Source organism: Miscanthus floridulus, chromosome 1 (genome assembly GCF_019320115.1).
Source record: "Miscanthus floridulus cultivar M001 chromosome 1, ASM1932011v1, whole genome shotgun sequence".
Classification (NCBI taxonomy): Eukaryota; Viridiplantae; Streptophyta; class Magnoliopsida; order Poales; family Poaceae; genus Miscanthus; species Miscanthus floridulus.
Genome location: NC_089580.1, coordinates 177,116,691 through 177,139,131, shown reverse-complemented (window position 1 = coordinate 177,139,131; position 22,441 = coordinate 177,116,691). Strand labels below are relative to the sequence as shown.

General features: G+C 46.3%; 1 protein-coding gene across 1 annotated transcript; it reads left to right on the top strand.

Annotated features, from left to right (window-relative positions):
* Positions 1–21,471: 21,471 nt before the first annotated feature.
* Positions 21,472–22,204, top strand: LOC136467505 (uncharacterized). The gene is made up of 2 exons (XM_066466235.1): positions 21,472–21,845; positions 21,961–22,204. The coding sequence occupies exons 1-2, from the start codon at positions 21,472–21,474 to the stop codon at positions 22,202–22,204; spliced, it is 618 nt and encodes a 205-aa protein (XP_066322332.1).
* Positions 22,205–22,441: the final 237 nt, after the last annotated feature.

The following is a 22,441-nucleotide window of genomic DNA, read 5'->3' as shown; positions in this document are numbered from 1 at the left end:
GCCGGCCCGCCAACATCGGCGGGTGGAGGAGGGGAGGAGGAGGAGGGGGACGGGGAGGAGGCGAGGAGGAGGCGAGGAGGAGGAGGGGAGGCGGAGGAGGGGAGGAGGAGGAGGAGGAGTAGGAGCCAGCCCTGCCCTCGGCCGCGCCCCGTGGACTGCCCGCCCCGACGCCGCCCGTGCCCGACCCGTTCCTGACTCCGGCGACCCCGACCCCGACCCTGACGCCGCCCGTCCCTACCCCCGACGTCCGTCAGGTATGCCCTCTCTCTTGTTGTTGTCGTGGTAGTGATAGTTGTAGTAGTAGTAGTAGTTGTAGTAGTAGTGCTAGTAGTAGTAGTATTAGAAGTAGTGGTAGTAGTTGTAGAACTAGTGGTAGTAGTAGTAGTAGAACTAGTGGTAGTAGTAGTAGTAGAACTAGTGGTAGTAGTAGTAACAATAGTGGTAGTAGTAGTAGTAGAACTAGTGGTAGTAGTAGTAGCAATAGTGGAAGTAGTAGTAGAAATAGTGGCACTACTTGGATATATTCTTCTGCATGGATTGATATCCAAACTACATGGCTTCTCTTGAGACATATGTGCTTGTCGGCCATCGTGCCGTTGTTTTTTGCAGGTTTTGAAAACCTCACCGTGCAGGGGAGGTTCTGCCGATTTTTTTAAATGACAGTATTTTGTTCCATTTTTGTAGAGAAGAGCCCATCGGAGCCGAGTCGGAGTTCCCGTCGCCGTGCCGGTCTGCCTGCACCGCGTTGCCTCACCACTGCACCGACCCGCCACGGCCCCGCTAGCCTGACTCCGCCGCCACCCTAGGTATAACCCCTCTTTCTGTATCATGGTCGTAGATCGCGTAACCCAGTTAGGCGTCTCCCGTTCGAAAGAGATACGGTTGGAGGTATGCAGATCTTTGCATATCTATGACCGTATTTGTTTTGGATTATCCACATTTTTTGGACAGCCCGCTGATGCGTAGATGGGTTAGTTTCCATGGTCTGCTCCGGTCCGAGATAGGGTTTTGGCATCACCTCCCTATTGTTATCTAGATACGCACTCTTCTTTGGCAGGACGTGTATCTGGAGAACAGCGGGGAGGTGCTGCCAAAATTCTGTCTCAGATAGGAGTAGAGCATGGAAACTAACCTCATCTATGCATCCGCGAGTGGGATTAGGACCTATCCTCACCTATTAGACAATAGGAACACCATGTAGATGTAATTGATGGTTACATTACTCGCTAATACATATGTTAGAGGATGGATGACCGTCAGTGGATGTACACGGGCTGGAGAAGTCAGAGTGATTACACCACGAAATGGATGAACAAGATCGATGCTTTCTTGAACAGTGCATTTGGCAAGTCTGCTAAAGGACATTGCCTAGTTTTGTGTCCCTGCAGCAAATGTGAAAATAGGAGAAGGGTAAACAAGGTGGAAATGGGTAAACATCTTGTGAAGAATGGATTTACGCCGGACTACACCCGGTGGGTCCACCATGGTGAAGCCCATCGTATGAGAGAGGAGGTGGTGAGACCACGGGTGGAGGCTTTTGATGCTGATGTCGAGGTAGCAGACATGTTAGATGACTTTCACTAAGGACAGTTCGATGAGGGACGTGAGAAGGAGGAGATGGAGGCAGCCGCATAGGCGTTCTACGACATGATGGACTCGGCACAGAAACCCTTCACGATCGATCAACGGTGTCTCAACTGGATGCCATTGGATGCTTAATGGGGTTGAAGTCCAAGTTAAACTTGAGTCGAGAAGGCTTTGATAAGATGTTGGCCGTGATTGGCACCCTGCTTCCGGAGGGCCACATTCTACCAAAGAGCATGTATGAGTCACAGAAACTCCTTCGTGCACTTAAGATGTCGTATGAGTAGATATATGCTTGTCCGAAGGGGTGTGTCCTATTTAGGAAAGAACACGAGCATGCAAAGTTCTATCCAAAGTATAAATCCTCTAGGTACCTGGAGGTAGACTCTGATGATGGCCAGAAGAGGCAACTTACGATCCCCATGAAAAATCTATGGTACCTTTCGTTCCTATCGAGGATCCAACGGCTATACATGACTGAGGAATCCATGAAACAGATGACATGGCATAAAAATGGCAAATGGTACAATCCTAATAAGATGGTACATCCATCCGATGGTGAAGCTTGGATCCGCTTTAATGACAAACATCGTGACAAAGCAGATGAGGCTCGTAATGTACATGTCACGCTGGCAACAGATGGGTTCAATCCTTATGGAATGATGGCTGCCCCATACACATGTTGTCCCGTCTTCGTTATCCCCCTTAATCTCCCACCCGGTGTCTCCTTTCAACGACATAACGTATTCTTGTCGTTGATAATTCCTGGACACCTAGGGAGTAATATGGGTGTGTTCATGGAGCCCGTGTTTGATGAATTGGTCCATGCTTGGGACGAAGGGGTATGGACATATGATTGAGCTACAAAGACAACCTTCAAAATGCACGTTTGGTACCACTACTCCCTGCATGACTTCCTAGCGTATGGGATATTCTGCGCCTGGTGTGTTCACGGGAAGTTCCCATGCCCAATATGCAAGAAAGGTGTGAGGTTCATTTGGTTGCAGAATGGTGGCAAGTATTTGTCATTCGACAGACATCGTCAATTCCTACCTCTTGACCATCCATTCAGACAAGACATCAAGAACTTTATGAAAGGTGTCAAAGTGATAAACCCTGCACCGCGGATGATGACTGGTGTCAAGGTTCATGCTTAGATAGATGCTCTCGTGCCCAATGAAGATGGTGGTTTTGTGGGATATGGTGAGCAACATATGTAGACTCATATCTCGGGCTTGACGAGGCTCCCCTATTTCGATGACCTTCTTCTGCCACATAACATTGATGTAATGCACACTGAAAAAGAATGTCGCTGAGGCACTTTGGGCAACACTCATGGACACTGAAAAGTCTGAGGACAACCCTAAGGCTAGAGTGGACCTGGCAACATTGTGCGATAGACCAAATCAAGAGATACAGCCTCCTAGTTGTGGCAAGACCTGGAGAAGGCCTAAGGCTGATTTCGTCTTGAAAAAGGACCAAAGGAGGGAAGTACTTGAATTGATCCAGATGCTAATGTTCCCTGATGGGTATGCAGCGAATCTAAAGAGGGGAGTGAACTTAGGCACTCTGCGAGTCAATGGGATGAAGCGTCAAGACTACCACATATGGATTGAGCAGCTTCTTTCGGCGATGGTTTGAGGCTATGTCCTAGAGCATGTCTGGCAAGTACTGGCAGAGTTGAGCTACTTATTCCACCAGCTTTGTGCCAAGGAGCTCTCTTGGACCGTCATTGATGACTTGGAAAAAGCAGCACCCATGTTGCTCTATAAGTTGGAGAAGATCTTTCCACCCGGCTACTTCTTGTCGATGTAGCATTTGATTGTGTACCTCCTGTATGAGGCACGAATGGGGGGGGGCGTGTAGGACCGTTGGTGCTATCCAATCGAGAGATGTCTGAAGACTCTTCGCAAAAAATGTAGAAATAAAGCCAAAATTGAGGCTTCCATTGCAGAGGCATACATTCTAGAGGAGGTGTCGAACTTCATAGAGAAATACTACACTGAGAACCTTCCTAGCGTTTATAATCCACCCCCTCGTTACAATGCTGGCGAAAATAAATCGAACCTCAGCCTTTTCTAAGGGCAACTCGGAAGCGCAAGTGCATCGACCACTAAGCAATTGAAAAATGAAGAGTGGCGCAGTATCATGCTATATGTGTTGACCAACCTTGTCGAGATGCAGCCGTTCATTGGGTAAGTTCTGAACAAACTTGTTTCATTTCACCATATGTCCTTGTTTCTTCGTCCAACCCCCTTGTTTATCGTTGGTACAGAGAATTTCTTCGTCAATCCTAGCATGGATCAAGGCAACCTACCCCACAAGAAAATGATACCCTTCTTTCACAGGGTGTGGGACCAGAGAGCCCTGATTTCATTTGTTAGTTCAAACAGAAAGCCCAAACTGATGCGCCTATAAGTGACAAGCTGAGACAGGTTGCAAACGGCTGTGCTGTTAGGGTCAAGTCATTTACCGGTTATGACGTGAATGGATATCATTTTCACATAGCAAGCTATGAGCAGAGTCGGCCCAATCGAAAAACCATAAACAACGAAGTTGTTACGCCCGTCACTGATGGACTCGACTATTATGGAAGAATTGAAGAAATCTATGAACTATCATTCTATGGTTCCAAACCTCTTACTCCTGTCATATTCAAATGCCACAGGTCGAGATGGACCCCTAAGCTTGGGCTAGTCGAGATTCGACAGGATTCCATCTATCCAGAAAAAGATGTCTACATTGTGGCTCAACAGGCCGTCTAGGTTTATTATACGTCATATGCGTGCAAAGACGCCGAGCATCTTAAGGGTTGGTCTATTGTGCACAAGGTATCGCTACACGGTAAACTACCTATCCCAAACGATGAGGATTACAACTTCAACTCAAACACATATGATGGAGAGTTCTATCAAGAAGAGGGGCTACAAAGGAGGTTTGACATAGACTTAACCGAAGAGATAGAAATGGAAGTAGACAATGAAAGGGATGATGACGAGGACGCTGGAGACGAGGTGCGAAATCTGAAGGACATACAAATGCTTGAGCGATTACGTTTATGCAATGACAATGAAGACAACATTCCTCCTTCGGATAGTGTTGATGAGTTGGACAATGTTGATAGTGATGACGAGACCTATGATCCAGCTAATCTCAATCATGAAGATTATTTCTAATACATGTAATAATATGTTTTTTGTAATTATGTTTTGTTCATTTTTGCATATATTTTTAATAGATGTATTACTATGTTTTTTGTAATTATGTTTTGTTCATTTTTGCACCTATTTCTAATTACGTCTTGTTTTTCTTTTTTATTGCAGGTGATTGAACAAAGATGGCGGGCGACCGTCATAGGTCCGTGAACTCGATTTACCAAAGACCACGCTGACTGCGGGAGGAGGCGGAGGGGGAGGTGGAGGGATCGGATAGGAGGAGGAGGACCGCCAGCCGCAGGAGGGGGCCATCTCCTCCCACACCGCGTGAGGAGGAGCTAGAGGAGGAGGTGGCCCCCGTGGATGAGTCGGACGAGGAGCTGGTTCGGTAGATGGATGAGGAGGAGGGGCCACACGAGGACGACGAGTGGGAGGCGGCAGGCACGGGTTCCACTTCCTCCGACTCCTCTTCGAGTGTCTACTTTTGAGGTCCTGCGAGCCTCCCATAGGTTCCGCTTTCTCACCAACGCCCAGCGATTCGCCCCGAAGGGCAAAAGTAAGTAACTTTATATGTTATCACCACTACTTCATATGATATGATGAAAAAAACTAATATTTTTTCTTAATCACTTGTGCAGGAACTGGGTGGTTGTGTTGGGTGGTAGCGCACGGCTAGTCAACGGCATTCTGGGTCTTTTGTGCAGGCAGCACTTCCCCAGCATTGTCACATACGCATCAAAGACGGAGCCGGCCTACTCGTTTGACCACTACACCGTCGCCCTCGATGCAGAGTACCCCGACAAGGCGACGCAGGTGAAGGCAGAGTTTTGGGTAAGTCTCCCTCGCACAACATTGCTCAATACGTCGCATTCATTGGACTTTTCTTGAAATAATGAATGGATACATCGCTTTTGTATGCAGACTTATTATAGATGCGAGGAGGGATTTGAGGCCAGGGCGGAGCAGGTGACTACCAAAGCCTGTAAAAAACTCATCACCGACATGCATCACGAGGTGCGCATCCAGGCCATCGTAACCTACTACGGGTCGAAGCTTGGAGAGAGGAAAACCAAGAAAGACGCAAAAGAGATGCAGCTGACCCGGGAGTAGTACCTTGAGGTAAATGAAGAACATCAATATTGATTCGTTTTGAGATTAAGTTGGCTTAATTTGATCTTCTTATATGTCCAATACTTGATGACGTGTAGATGATTCCCTGGTGGTGCCAAGCGTATTCCGAGTGCTGGGCGATGATGGTGGAGAGGTGGTTCACGGAGGAGTATCTCAAGATGCACAGGGATGCCTAGGACCGTCGTTTGCAGATGCAAGGTCCAGCACACCATCAAGACACCCGCAGCCTCGCCGGATACAAACAAGCATGGGTACGCGAATTCATTTATCTATTGTGACACTCAGTTCTGCCTGATTTCTAATCATCGTGCTGTCTTTCTCGTAGTCAGCGTCACATAGTGGCCAGGCTTGCTCGGACTTTCAGGCATGGTGTATGGCCCACAAGGGCAAGGCGACGTCCGACGTCTCCTTCAACCTAGAGGACCCACCCGAGGCATACACGAACCTGAGCGTCCACTCCCGCATCAGTGAGTACACTGAGGTGGCGAGGTCGCTCCATGGGCCAGACCACGATCCGAGCACCCAGGACTTTGATGGAGAGGCCATCATGAGTGCGGGGCAAGAAGCATGGGCGGTTCTGGCTTGGTGACGGCGTCATCGACACGGCCTCTACTCCCTCTCTCCCAGATTCGAGCATGAAGCACGAGCGAGAGCCCGACCATTCACACACGGCCGACCGCTGCACAGCACCGGGTCGACGCACTCGAGGTTATTCCTGTTTTACTCGTCATACATTGATCTTTACACACCTTAATTAGCTTTGTATTACTGAAACATTGGAGTGAAATATTGCAGGCCCGGCTGGAACAAGAAATGAGGCAACGTCAGGAGCTGGAGGCCGGGCAGCAGAGGATGGCGGCTCAGTTGGAGGCCGAGCGGGCTGAGCGGCAGGCCCAGGCGCAGAGGCTGACGGACATTACGGAGTTCCTACAAGGGCTTGGGCAATGTGTGGGCTTCTCTTTGCCCGCTGGGCTGTTGGTTTCACCTCCGCCTCCGCGTTCTACAGTTGCAGCTACTCCTGTGAGTATGAAAGTTTTTTACTTTCGCTTGTGCTTTGCTTGTATGGCCTCTACCTTTCTAGATTAGCTATCCAAATAATCTTGTCTCACATGCAATCTTTTCTCCTTTGTGCAGTCTCCATCTGACGGTGGTTCGAATAATCCATCTCATGCATCTCTGAATGACGGAGCTGAGCCTTCACCACAGTCGCAGTGGCCGAGATGAGTGCACGTTGTATTTTTTTCATTTGTTGTTCACTTGGTGATGGACTTGTGATATACTTGTGATGCACTTGTGGACTTTGATGGACTTGTGATGAACTTGTGAATTTATTTGGATGGACTTGAGCACTTATTATTATATATGTGATATATATTGTGATGGATGTGATATGTGCGGATGGATGAGATATATATGTGATGGATGAGATATATATGTGATATATGTTTGTATGAATTTATTTGTCATGATGGAATATAAAAAAAATTAAAAATTGCCGTTTTGGGTCACTTTGCCGAGTGTTGCACTCGGCAAAGGACCCCGTTGCCGAGTGCCATGGTCACAGCACTCGGCAAAGCTGAAAAAATGGGCGCCCAAAAAATCATTTTTCCAGCTTTGCCGAGTGCCATGACCATGGTACTCGGCAAAGGTTCAAACTTTGCCGAGTGCCGGCCAGAGGGCACTCGACAATTTATTTTTTTTAAAAAAAATTCAAACTTTGCCGAGCGCCGGCCAGGGGGCACTCGACAAAGAATTTTTAGAAAAAAAATAAAATATCTTTGCCAAGGGCCGGATAGAGGGCACTCGGCAAAGATTTTTTTTAAAAAAATAAAAAATCTTTGCCGAGTGCTTGCAGGGTTGGCACTCGGCAAAACGACTGTCAACGGGGCCGGCGTCGTGACGGTCGCTTTTCTTTGCCGAGTGCCCGATAAAAGACACTCGGCAAAGTGACCTTTGCCGATCAATTTTTTACCGTGTGTTCTTTGCCGAGTGCCGCACTCGGCAAAGGCTTTGCCGAGTGCAATTTTGCCTTTGCCGAGTGCCTCAACCTGAATCCAGCAGTGCATGAAGTGATAAAAAGTGTCATCATCTCCTCCATCACCATCTATCATCACCACCATCTATCGGACATACGGGGCTACGTATAAAACTTACGCCCTAATCATTTTCCTACACGCGAACTTTACTAAGAGATCCATAAAATAGGTTGGAGATAATGCTATGGTTGGCAGTAATAGTGCCACGTGTCACACTGCACCAACCGTCAAAGCGTCCTTTGGCTTTTGGGAATAAAAAATATATATTCAGATCGATGCAACCATGCATGCAAGGGCTGCCATTGGTGCAATTGAAGAATGGTGGAGTGCTCTTTGTCGGGGTAGATGGATCAGATGTGCAAAAGAAAAAAAAAATGATCAACAAATGTGTGGACCTGATAACCCAATCTAGCACCATGATAACCAAAAAGAAGCAGAAAGAGGCTCTAAACCGAACAAGTATTTGTCCATAGAGCGCTAGCTAGAAGTAAAACCACTAAGAGTGTCAATAAGGATGTTTGGATCGAAGAAGCTAATAGTTAGTCGTCAAAATTAGTTTAGTGGATCTAAATGCCCCAGCTAATTAAAATATACTGCTCATTATTACTCAATAGAGGCTCAAAGGAGCCTCCACGTTAATCTTCACGGGACATGTTAGGAGAAAAGATAAATCTTAAAAATTTTCACAATAATAAAAAATATAACTTTTAATTTGGTAGACTTTAAACATCATCGCTAATAATAGCCATACGACATTCTGTTTTAATGGAAAAATATATATATTTCTCGTACTCTCGTGACATAGAACAAATATATTTTGTATGTACCATTTTTTTTAAAAAAAAGAGGGAAACCTCTGCTTTTAAGAAAGCAACATTCAGGTACAAAACTGGGGTTACCGGTAACAATCTAAGCATAAAAGGAAAGCTGGCCCTATTACATGATTATCTCTCGTAGACGTCTGTTGGCACCAATGTGCTTGGGCTAAAGTTCCTCATATCCATCCGACTACCGTGTCCTTCACCTGAATAATTCTCGACTTGTCCCCTTTCTTTAAGGGAAATTTTGCTGTGGCACACTCCAGTTATGTGAAATTTGCTGTGGGACATTGGAATATTTTTTTTTGCTGTGGGACACTAATTTCTTTGCTGTGGCACACCGCCCAGTGTGTCCAGAGCAAAGAAAAAAATACAGTGTCTCACAGCAATTTCACAAACTAATAGTGTCCTGTAGCAAAATCTCCCCTTCTTTAACAGCGTAGTCCATTTCTGCAGTAAAGAGAGAGCAGCATAGAGAACATCAGCTGGCATTTTGGGGAAGATTTTCTCTATAGCCATCTTATTCCTAGTAACCCAGAGGATCCAGGAGAACCCTGCAAAATAAAAACATTGTCAACCGAATAGGCAAGGGCCCCTTGCCCTAAAGCCAAACCTCAGAAAACTCCCTAAGAGATCTAGGAACGGATGCCAAGCCAAAGACTTCCTTCAAGATAGCCCAAATCATTTTGGCCAAGACACAATGGAAAAAAGGTGTGGTCAACAGATTCCCCAAGTGAAAGATTCTTGTGTGGTTTTGGTAATTGAGTGACAACCCTAGATGGACTAATTATATTTATGTGAGATACACATGTGATTAGTCCACAGGTACATGTGTGTGAGCAACATATGCCATGTAGGTGGAAATAACTCGGAGATGTTGCAAAGCTCACACATGTGATGATGAAGGAGCTCATTGCACATGAGACATAACATTGAGTCATGTGATCAAGGTGGAGAAGATCAAGACAAGACTTGGCTTGATGGACCGGTTGCAAGAGTGAAGGGCAAGTTGGAGGCTTTGGAGCGATGGACCGCGTGGCGGCGAACCTTGAGCAAGACTTGACGCCGATGGATGAAGGCAACGGTGAAAAGCAAGTGAAGTCAAGATCGATGAACCAATATGATCACGTGATGATATGAAGTGGATCATATTATTGTTTATCATGTTGGTGCATGTGTTGCATCGACATTTGAAGAGATGGAATGAAATGCGCAAGGCAAAGGTATAACCTAGGACATTTCATTTCACCGGTCATAGGTGTGTAGAGAAGTTTATGACCAGGTTTAGGATAGATGGCTGTCGGTGTTTTGGACCGGGGGGTCCTCAACCAACCAGTGAATTTGTTCTGCGTGCTCTCGATTCCGGATGGTGATGCAAAGAGACACAAGGTTTATACTGGTTCAGGCAATCGAGGCCCTACGTCTAGTCAGAGAGATCGATCTTGTATTCCTTGCACCGAGGTGCTCGTAGTAGGGGGTTACAAGCTAAAGGAGAGACGGAGCTGGTCCCAGGTCTCGGCAGGGTGTCGTGCGGGCCGCTTGAGACGTTGCTCTCAGGCGGCAGGGGTGTGCGTGTGTGGGTGGGTGTTACCAGGTGTCCTCCCTCCTAAAACAGCCCAAGTCCTCTCCTTTTATAGCCTAAGGGAGGACTAGGACGGTACATGAGCTAACTATACGGCGCCGTGTGAACAGAGGCGGCGTGTCCGGGCCCTGTAGCCTGTTCCTGTGGTGGTGTGGCCGTCGGAGTGGTCCGTCCTTGGAGCACTGGGGCGGCGTGGCCGTCCCATCAGATCCTGTGCGTCGTGGGAGCCCCAGGACTGCCTCGGAGTGGGTGCGGCGGTGGACGTGCAAGCCACTGTGGACGGACTGCGCGCGAGGCCGAGACTTGGTCGGTGTCGAGGCTGCACCGTGGTGGAGGGGTCTCGGCAGGCACGAACCCCAAGATAGCCGAGACCTTGGTGTACAGTGCCGAGGCCTCGAGTGGGTGGCTGATCATGGGTACAGTGTTAGGACACAGTGGCCGGTAATCCCCGCCGTACCTTGTCCCAGCCGGTATGGCGCTGATCGTGGATACAGCGTTAGGACACAGTGGCCGGTAATCCCTGCCGTGTCCTGTCCCGGCCGGCATGGCGCTGATGCGACCTCGGGTCGCGTCGGCCATTCTGTGGCGTTGAGCCGTCGTCCGGCTGAGATTGCGGGAGTGGTTGAAGCATTAATGGGACATGACACGTTGTCTGGAGGGTCGGTCGAGGCGGGGGGTGACGAGCTGCGGGCGACCCGGCCTCGAGCGACACGGAGGCTGGGGCCTCGCGCGAGACGGAGATCGAGCTCCTTGCCGAGGCCTTGCGCGAGACGCCTCACGCGATACAGAGAATGTACCCCCTACCGAGGCCTTCCCTGGAGAGCCTCGGGCGAGACAGAGACGGCGCCCCCTGCCGAGGCCTACCCTGGGGAGCCTCGCGCGAGGCGGAGTTTGTTCCAGGATGCCGAGACCTCCTGCTCGAGGCTCGAGGCGAGGTGGAGGAGGGCCCAGTGGGCTCGGTCGTGGCAGGTGAGGGGCCCACGGCTTACCTTCTAGCTTTATTTTTTAGATGGGATTTCAGCGACCCGTTTGATGTTTGCTTGGGGTACCCCGTTCTAAGGTACCCGACAATGGCCGTACTATCAAGAGGGGCAAAACTTATTTACATATCGGTCATCTAGTGCCACTCAAGTGATCTAACTTTGCATCGTCGCTAGGATCGAGTGGCGTGGCAAATTGAGTGGCTAATCCTTTGGAAAATGATTGTGAAAATGCTAACACGCATACACATGGTGGTGTACACTTGGTAGTGTTGGCACATTTACAAAGGAGAAGTTAGAGTTGATGTGGATCAACTCGGTAAAGAAAAGGGTTCAAAACTTCACTGGCGTCCTATTCAGAAAAGCCAGGGTTTCAGAGTGCACCGGACGCTGGTCACGTAGTGACCAGCCGCTGGGGTCCTGCGTCCGGTTAGTGGCAGTAGTGAAGGCGCAGGCGTCGGTCTTCGACCGGACGCTAGGTCACTTCGTGACCGAACGCTGGGTGGGTGCGTCCGGTCCCGCTGATGTGGCGGCACAAAGAAGAGGAGAAAGGAACGGACGCTGATGTTGCATCCAATCGTGACTGACCGGACGCGTTCGGTCACGGTTGAGCAGCTCTGGGAGCTTACTGGAAGTGACTAGACGCTAGAGTCCTGCGTCCGGTCATGATCAAACTGACGCGTTCGGTCGTGAATGGAACCTCTCTGGAAACGACCGGACTCGGCAGAGGTGCGTATGGTCTTGGCACTGTGCTGCGTCCGGTCATCACTTGACCATTGAGATCAAGCGACTGAGGTTGAATGGATGCGACACGTGGCATGCATCCGTTGACCGGACGCTGGTCGGGTATGTCCGGTCGATCTGACCGAAGTGTCCAGTCATCCCGAGCAGTGCCCAGTGAAGGGGTACAACGACTCTATTTTCATGGGGGCTATAAATAGAAGGTGGTCTCGGCCATGGCTGGTGCTAAGAACCTTAGGGGACTTTATGTCCATGCTTAAGAGTGCTTAGGAGCCCTCCATCTCACATATGCTTGATAATGATCATCCGATTGTGTGAGTGAGCGATTCTAGTGCGATTGCATCGTGAGGTTGCATCGAGTGGCACTAGGTGGTCGTCTTGCAAGCCGGTGGTGCTTGTTACTCTTGGAGGTTGCCACCTCCTAGATGGCTTGGTGGTGGTCTCCGTCGAAGCCCATAAGAAGCTTGTGCGGTGCTCCGGAGAAGAGCTTTGTGAGGGGCACTGTGCTCGCTCCGCGAAGAGCAGCTCTAGTTGAGCGTGTCATTGAGCTACCATCACTTTCGGGGTAGGTTCTTGTGGTGCCCAACGTGAGGGCTTGGCGGGTGATGCCAATTAGCCGTCGAACCACCAAGTGAGTGGTCGACACAACGGGGACGTAGCTTGTTGGCAAGCACGTGAACCTCGGAAGAAAATCACCGTGTCAACATTGTTCTTCCTGTTGGTTTACAATCCCCTTACACAAGCTTGTAGTTACTTTCATATACATTGTGTATATACATTGTGCTTGTGTAGTTGCTTTTGTAATTAGTTAGCTTGTGTAGCTCACTAGTTACCTTCTTGCTTGTGTAGCATAGAAGTAGCTTCCTTGCGTGGATAATTTGGTTTGTGTAACCTTATTAGTCACATTGCTTAGTTTGTGTAGCTAAGTATTTGCACTCTCTAATTTAGCATTGGTTGCCTTGTTATTGAGTATTGTTAGTGAGCTTAGTTGACTTTGTGCTTTTGCTTACTAGCATGTGTAGGAGCTCCCTCATTGCTTGAAATACTAGTGGCACAGGTTTGTGTGACATTGCTCCTAGAATTGGATAAGTGAGCTCTAAGTAGCCCGGCATCTTTGTTGCCTAACTAGGATCTTTATAAGGTGCTTGTGAACTTTGATAGAGAGGTATAGTCTTGGCTAGACCGAATTGTTTTAATTCCATATTTGTTTCGGTTAGCCGACGCGATTAAATTTAGTAATGACTATTCACCCCCCTCTAGTCGCCATTTCGACCCTACACCAAGGCCACAAACACAACAGTTACCATCCCCTCTCCATCCTCTCTTAATCAACATTTGGCCTACTGGGAGCTTATTGTTGAACATCTGCCAAAGGAAAATTTTGATTTTAAGTGGAATTTTGCACTTCCAAATGATCCCAGCCACCCTGCTAGGCATGCCCCTATTAGACAAAAATCTATACAATGACTTGGTAGTGAAAAATTTAGTCTTGTTAAGAGCCCACAGGATGAGATCATTAGACCGAGCCTATAAAGAAATGTGCTACAGTTCATCATACAACAGAGTTCATCTCTGAAATTCTATACTAGATAAGGATCTACGAAAATCAATAAACCAATCATGTTCAACCCAGCACTTAGCTACAGAACACTCAGTATTCTTCACCATTTTGTATAAATCCTCATAATAGATCTTAAGAGAAACATCATTCAACCAACTATCTTGCCAAAATCTGCAATTTTTATCGGTGCCAACTTTAAAAGTGCCCCCCACATTTGAAAAGATGTTTGACCCTATGTAGCCCCTGCCAAAATTGGGAAGCCCCTTTGGATTTGGAAAAGAAAAAATTGACACCATTCATATATTTGCCTTTAAGCAATTGAAACCATAAAGAATCTGGTTCTTGAAGTATCTTCCAGATCCATTTTACCAAAAAGACAATCATTCATCAGCCTAGTGTTAAAAATCCCCGGACCCCCTTGGTCTTTTGGTCTATTAACCATCTCCCATTTTGCCATGTGGTGTCTGAATTTTTCTTCAGTGCCTTGCCACAAAAAGGAAGCCCTGATACTATCCATCTGTTTATGAACCACATCCTATAACCAATAGAACCCCATACAGTAAAGAGGAATACTACTGAGTCAGGAATTGGTAAGGATTTGTCTCCCCAGACGTTAAATGCTTCCCTTTCCAAGGATTTAATCTCTTGTATAATTTCTGAGTGAGGAAGGAAAAAGCCCCAATATTTAGATGTTTGTAACTAACTGGAATTCATAAATATATCATGGCATTTCCCCCATCACACAATTAAGCATGTTGGCCATTCTCTCCCCCTCTTCTTTCTGTACACCAAATACAAACACTTCACTTTATGAAAGTTAATTTTTAGCCCAGTTAACCATTCAAAATAGCAAAAAAATCAGCTTCAAATTCCTAATTGACTGATCAGAACCATCAATCATAATTACAGTATCATCAGCATACTTTATATGAGAAATACCCCTAGGAAGTAAATCAGTTAAAACCCCCCTTATGTGACCCCTGTCAACAGCCTTGTTGAGCAAGACACCCAAGACATCTGCCACCAGATTAAAAAGGAGGGGGGATAGGGGATCACCTTGTCTCAATCCCCTAAAAGTTTTGAAATAAGGACTTCTCTCCCCATTCACATTAATGCAAACTTGGCCTCCTCTGACAGCGCTCATTATCCAATCCACCCATAAAGAAGGAAACCCTTTTTCTATCGTAACTTGTTCCAAAAAATGCCACCTAACCCTATCATAGGCCTTCTCAAAGTCTATCTTAAGAATCAAACCTCTATGATTAGTGGAATGTAACTCATGAATAACCTCATGTAAAACAATCATGCCTTCCAAAATATTTCTCCCTTTTACAAAACCTTTTTGGTTTTTCCCTATCACCATCTGAGCAATGGGAACTAGCCTATTAGTGAGAACTTTAGTAAAACATTTGAAATCCACATTTAATAAGCAGATTGGACTGTATTGTTTGACATTGTTTGCTTCTTTGATTTTAGGAACTAAAGTGATAACCCAAAAATTAAGTCTCTTAATATCAAGCAAACCTTTCTCAAAATCCTGAAACATACACATCAAATCCCGTGAATGATATCCCAACATTTGTGAAACAAAACTACACTAAAACCATTCGGTCCAGGGGCAGAGTTGACTTTCATATCCATAACCTCACCCTTAACTTCTTCTAGCCGAAAAGGAAAAATCAAAGATCCCTTCTCAGTTTCTGTCAGCTTCAGTTCCTCCGGCTAGAAACCATCACTTAAGGACAAGGAGCAATCTAGACTAGGCCCAGAAAGATTTTTGTAGAAACCCAAAATATGATCAGTGATTTCTTTCTGACCCCTAATCTCTCCAGAGTCAGAGTTCAGAAAAGAAATGGTGTTTTTCCTCCTTCTGCCATTAGCAAACTGGTGAAAAAATAGGAATTGGAATCACCTTCCAAAAGCCATTTATTCCCTGCCTTTTGCTTCTAATGAAGTTCCTCAGCCCTATTAATATTTTCTAAATTGTCCTCTATTTCAATCCTTTCCTCCCATTCTTGAATAGATAACAACCTAATTTCAGCAAAATTATCCAACTCCCGGATCCTGTTAACCAAAGCCTCTTTATCCTTCTTTTGTTCACCTAACAATTGTAAACTCCATCCTCTTAAGAACTTCCTTAATGACAGTAGGCATCCGTGCCAGCTATCTAAAGAGTAAGCATGTTCATCCTTGAACAGACTCCATTTACCCTAAATTAAGCCAAGGAAACCTTCTCTCTGAAACCATTGTTCCTAAAAAAAGAAGTATCTAGGTCTAGAAGCACCTTGCTCCCCAGTGTTCAAAAGAAGAGGACAATGATCAGACCCTATTCTGGACTTGGCCCAAGCAAAACAAGTAGGGTAGAACATCTCCCAATTGGTAGAAGCAAGAATTCTATCTAGTTTCACCAAAGTAGGATGTTGTTTATTGGACCAAGTAAACCTAAAACCACTGAAAGAAATCTCCCTAAGCTGAAATTGACCTATGAAGCCATTAAACAGGTTCATAAGTCTCCGGTCCCCCATGCCTTCGTTCCTCTCCTTGTTATTTCTAATGAGATTAAAATGTCCCCCTCCCATCAAAACTGGTAAAGATAGATTCAAATAGAAGGAAAAAATTTCCTGGATAAAATCATCAAACAAGGTATGTTGGGCAGGACCATAGACATTTATGGCCCAGCATCTGTAGTTGGTAGTCCTATTTCTAACAAGCACCCCCGTAAAGAAATTTTCAAAAACAGAGTCTTCCACCTCAAAGGATTCAGCTCTAACCCCCATGATCATACCCCCAGAATGACCTCTAGCAGGAGTCCAGAACCAATTAAAGTCTATGTTACCAGCTAATTCCTTGAGCTCCCAATCCTCAAAACCCTACTTTATGGTTTTCTAAAGAGCAACCAAGTCTAAATTTTCATTCAAAATATGATTTATCACCAAAGATCTTCTATGTGATCTACCTAAACCCCTGACATTCCAGAACATAAATTTCATGATGAAACTTGACAGGATAACTCATCCACAGCAGCACCCTTCTCAACAATATCAGATGATAATTACATTGTATGTACCATTTTCATGAAAAAGTTTCAATGATTTTCATAATCCATTCAAATATCAGATGATAATTACATTGTAGCGTTATAGATGTGTTGACGTGTCAATTTCGTGCCATGCCACCCAACGTGTCGAGATCCTAGGCATGGCATGACCCTCGTGCTCATGTCGTGCCGGTGAGACAAAAAATTTTGTGCCAACTGCCCTCAAATGGTACAGCTCAAGTTGCAGTTCTACCCAAGCTAATAAAATAAAAAAACATTAGCTAGTTTTCTCCAGTTAGCAGCTAACAATTAGTTGTCTAGATCTAAATAGACCCTGGTACTACTAATACCTCTGGCTCTAAAACAAGTGTCATATCATTGTGCCGTAGGTAGGCTACTGATTGCTCCTTATCTTCACCCACGCCATGAAAGGTGAAAAGAACTAATTAGAAAGAAAGAGCAACGAAGAGTATCCCAATCTGTATTCTATAATAGAAAAGAAATATATGGTCAATGCTGCACCCGGCCAGGAGTTCAAAAGAATTTTGGTTCCGTGGTCGTCCGTGGAGGGATGATGCAGCTAGGGTTTAGGGTTTATTGAAGCACCATTGCCTTACATGTGTTCATGAGCTTGCCGACAAAGCCACAGTGGCGAGAAGGCCGCATTCACAATGCAAGATGTTCTTTACACTAGTGTTTTTCTGCTCTCATCATGCCCAGGCCACGTCTCTTTTTCCCACGAGGCTAGGAAAGCTAGGGCTTACAAATTCAAGCTTTGCATGTCCACCAGCAGACCCAACCAATTATTCGGAAGAAGTTCAAGCTTTGCACTGTGGCCGGCCAGTGGGCTCCGTCGATCTGGTTATACAGTATGTTACTCTCCTTCCTTTCAAAGTTATAAAACTTTTTGACTATTCTAGATATATTATTTTTACTGCATATCTAGATATAGTGTATATCTAAGTAAATAGGAAAAGCTATTTATATAGTACGCCAGAACACACCATCACTGCTGATTATGCTGGATCGGAGCTGACAGTGATAAGTTTGTTGCTGCTGGTTCGTGGCTTCAACCGGCAGTAATAGGAGGACTAGCTATCATTATCGGTTCGTGGCTACGAACCAGTGGTAATAGCATGTTTTGCACAAAAAAATCATAACTTTTCCATATGACATTGGACTAAGATAAATTTTATATCAAAATATGTAGAGTTGAAAGAGATCTTAAACTTTGTAGTTGACAACTTTTTAATTTGAGATGGTTTACAAATATAAATTTAAGATGATTAACAATGTCAAATGGAGATGAAATCAACATTAAAGTTGTAGTACTCGATGAGATCTACAATTTTGTAGTTAACAACTTTTTCACTTGAGATAGTTTGGAGTGTCGAATATACAATATAAGATTTAAAATTATGTAGTTAAAAGAATAGTGTTGGTTATATAGTCACATGTGTCACGTAGTTGGATGGGTATGTGTGGATGCACCGATGCAGACATGCAGTGATCCTAAAAAGAAGAGTGTTTGATTGGTTGTATGCGTGGATACAATGACTTTAAGCTCTCGAGTGAAGCTCGAAATGGTCATCTCTACGGAGCCAAGATAAAAGTTGTCTGCTTAGCCAGTGCTCTCGAGTGAAGATCGAAATGACCATCTCTGCGGGGGCTAAGATGAAGTTGTATATTTATATGGGTGGAATCATCGTTGAATAGTAAAAGCAAGTGACCAAACAAGCCTTCTGAGTTTATATTTATATATATGCATGAGCAGAGTCAAGATGGGGAAGCAGCGAGCAACAAACATGCCCTATATTGTTTCGAGGAGAAACTGAAAAGAAATCCTGTTTGTCGTCTACTAATCAATTATTCACACCCTCCTCAGTCTCCATGGAAGAAGATGCCTCTGAGATGGTCAAACTGTTCTTCATGCATAATGCATTCATGCTTGCGTGGGCGTGGCTCTAACATAGAGGAGGACACTCTACATAAAAGTTCTCCAAGACATTAGCCTTAATGATTATCTGAATTAGTCCATGCATGTGTCAACTCAAGGAAAAGCCCAGGCTACGTAGCATGTCTGTCTCCTAGATGCTTGGACACCCGGCCCGTGCGACACATTTGACACGTTGATAAGTTGGCTCACGCACACAGGAGAGAACATTGCATCAAAAAAAAACTAAGGGTCTGTTTGGTAGGGCTCCTCCCCGGCTCCGGTTCTGGCTCCTGCTGAGGAGTCCTGTCAAACGTTTTTCCTAGTGAAGCCGTTTTTAAGTAAAAAGCAGAGGAGCCGGAGCCGTCTGTGGCTCCTCCAAAACGGCTCCAGCTCCTCTAGAGGAGCCCCTTAAGAGGAGCTGTGACAAACACCCCCTAAAGCTACCCCCAATTTCAACGAGATCAAGGTTACATACCTTTTATGATCTCTTGCGGGTGGGGTTTTCTTGAAGCCCCTATTTGTTGTGAATTATCTATTGTGTAATAGCTCTCCGGTGTTTTCTTAAACTTCTCACGGCTTAGGCTGTGGGGAGTAGCGCTACTCGCGCATGTAATGACGGTTGCTTCTTTCCCCTTATTATAAATCAAAGCTGGGAAACAGATCTTAAAAAAAAAAGCTACCCCCAACTGAGCTTGGATATGCATGGTGGTCGACACAGATTCTCATCAGCTAGCATTGCTGCCTCACCGGGTACGTTAGTTTTGATTCCTATCCCATGGACTACTAAGAAATAAACTGCCGGTTGGTCAATCGTCTCCACCTAATGACAAATAAGCACATCCAACAACCCACTACATACAGGCCGGCGTCAATGGATCGATCATTTAAGCAGCAAAGGTTTTGATTAAAAGGAAAAATAAAGTTGCACGCGTGGATGGATGGATGGATAGATAGATAGATAGATATGCATGAGCAGAGTCAAGATGGGGAAGCAGCGAGCAACAAACACGCCCTATATTGTTTCGAGGAGAAACCGAAAAGAAATCCTGTTTGTCGTCTACTAATCAATTATTCACACTCTCCTCAGTCTCCATGGAAGAAGATGCCTCTGAGATGGTCAAACTGTTCTTCATGCATAATGCATTTATGCTTGCGTGGGCGTGGCTCTAACATAGAGGAGGGCACTTTACATAAAAGTTCTCCAAGATATTAGCCTTAATGATTATCTGAATTAGTCCATGCATGTGTCAACTCAAGGAAAAGCCCAGGCTACGTAGCATGTCTGTCTCCTAGAAAACACCCGGCCCGTGCGACACATTTGACACGTTGATAAGTTGGCCCACGCACACAGGAGAGAACACTGCATCAAAACAACTAAGGGCCTGTTTGGAAGGGCCTCCCCGGCTCCGGTTCTGGCTCCTGCTAAGGAGCCCTGTCAAACGTTCTCCAGGTGAAGCCATTTTTCAGTAAAAAACAGAGAAACCCCTTAAGAGGAGCTATGACAAACACCCCCTAAAGCTACCCCCAATTTCAACGGGATCAAGGTTACATACCGTTTATGGTCCCTTGCGGGAGGGGTTTTCTTGAAGCCCCTATTTGTTATGAATTATCTATTGTGTAATAGCTCTCCGATGTTTTCTTAAACTCCTCGCGGCTTAGGTTGTGGGGAGTAGCGCTACCCGCGCATGTAATGACTGTTGCTTCTTTTCCCTTATTATAAATCAAAGCTGGAAACAGATCTTAAAAAAAAAGCTACCCCCAACTGAGCTTGGATATGCATGGGTGGTCGACACAGATTCTCATCAGCTAGCATTGCTGCCTCACCGTGTACGTTAGTTTTGATTCCTATCCCATGGACTACTAAGAAATAAACTGCCGGTTGGTCAATCGTCTCTACCTAATGACAAATAAGCACATCCAACAACCCACTACATACAGGCCGGCGTCAGTGGATCGATCGTTTAAGCAGCAAAGGTTTTGATTAAAAGGAAAAATAAAGTTGCACGCATGGATGGATAGATAGATAGATCGATCGATCTCCTATAACTAAAAAGAACAAAGTGTGGATATTTTTTTATGCGACATTTGTTTTGGTTCGTCCGTCTGTCCACGCCTGCGATCCCATGACATCTCCTTGATTGAATATTATCTGTCATGTGATAGAGGAATCACGGCAAAATAGAAATTAGAAAATTATTATGTTATCCATATGCACATTGCATGTTTGCATGCACCAACATACATGGCAACGAGCAAAAGGAAAGAGAATTAACACATAAGGAAAGAGAATTAAGACAAAAGGAACATCTTTGTATTTATGAGAACCTTGCCAAATCTGCCTACATTTAATTACTTCCCCTCTTTGCATTTGCAAAATGGACAAGTTTTTCCTCCTTTCATTTGGTTTCACGCTCACGTGTTTCATCGCCCTCGCTTGCTGTTTCTTGCGTGAACCACAGTTGATGTCATCTGTCTTATATGGCTCAGCCTCCCAATCCCAAGAGAAGGTTCCTAGCTCTCCCTGGAGATCCGGCCTGCCAGAGGATTTCCTCGAGTCCATCGGGTAGCGTCTCGCGTCAGGCCACGACGCGGCGTCCTTCCAATCCGCTTGCTCCCCATGGCCCGCCGCCGTCCCGTTCGCGACCTTCGGGCCGCTCCTGCTGCTCCCGTTAGACCCCGACTCGGACCGCGTCGGCTTCTACTGCGTCCCGGAGAAGGTCTTGTCCAAGACGCTGCCCGACGTGCGCGGCAAGGTGACGTGCGGCTCCTCGTGTGGGTGGCTGGCGCTCATGGACGAGACGGCGTCCGTGACGCTGCTGAATCCATTTGCCGGTGCCCGTGCCCCCCTCCCCCCGCGTTGAGCTCCCGCTAGCAGGCGAACACGTCGCGGCGGCGTCCTCATCGGAACGCATGTCTAGGGTCCACGGCCGGTGGGTCCTCCATCCCACCAACGGCTACGGGGACGCGGATGCTGCAGGCAGAGTCATCAAGATAAAAGACATGAGGGACGTGTTCTTCCGTGAGATTGTGCTCTCGGCGCCGCCTAACGTCGCCGGCCGCGAGTGCGTGGCCATGGCCATGCTTGGGTGCTCCACGGAGGTCGCGTTCTGCCGGGTTGGAGTCGACAACGCATGGACGCAGCTCGACACCAAACTGGAGTTCTCCGTGGGGTCCATCATCCACTGCCAAGACAAGTTCTTGGCGATCGACTGCACTGGAGAAATCTTCGTCTGCAAAAGCAACGTCGCCGGCGCTACTCCAACCGCGACGCTGCTGCCATCGCTGTCGCCACCTGCGGGGCTCTGCCACCGCAGCTACCTGGAATCAAACGGTGAGCTGCACATGTGTGGGTGCCATGGTGAGCACGTTCCACAAGACACAGAGCTTCACCTATGGCAGCGCGATCTACAAGTGCAACCTCCACGACCGTACACCGGAGTGGTTCAGGGTGAGGGACATCGGTGATCAGACACTGTTCGTGTCTAAACATTTCAATGAAAGCTTCAGTGGAACAAGTGTATCCAAGTACAAGGAGAACAAAATCTACATGTCTGAGTCATTGTACAGGGATCCATACGACTTGGTCCATCGACTGGAGATCGTTGATATTGCTACCGGCGCATCCGAAGTGAATCCCGTCTAGGAAAAGATGCAGAGTTCCGAGGCTTTAGGTTGGATTCGACCCAATCTCTGGAAGCTCTAGAGTTTGTGAGCCTGCGACGCCGCGCACTCCGTAACTGTGTTAAATTCATAAACTTTGCTTTTTTGATTAAATGTCACTTTAACATTGGTATTTAATTTAACAGTATTGTTATCTTATCATACGATCCGTGTGTTTTTAGTATAAATTGTTAGTTATCCTGTAGCAACGTACGGGCAC

Excerpts from the sequence above, each read along its gene's own strand:
- LOC136467505 (XM_066466235.1), top strand. The coding sequence starts at position 21,472 with ATGTCTAGGGTCCACGGCCGGTGGGTCCTCCATCCCACCAACGGCTAC. Across the intron at positions 21,846-21,960 it reads GCGACGCTGCTGCCATCGCT|CGCGATCTACAAGTGCAACC; the intron begins GTCGCCACCTGC and ends CACCTATGGCAG.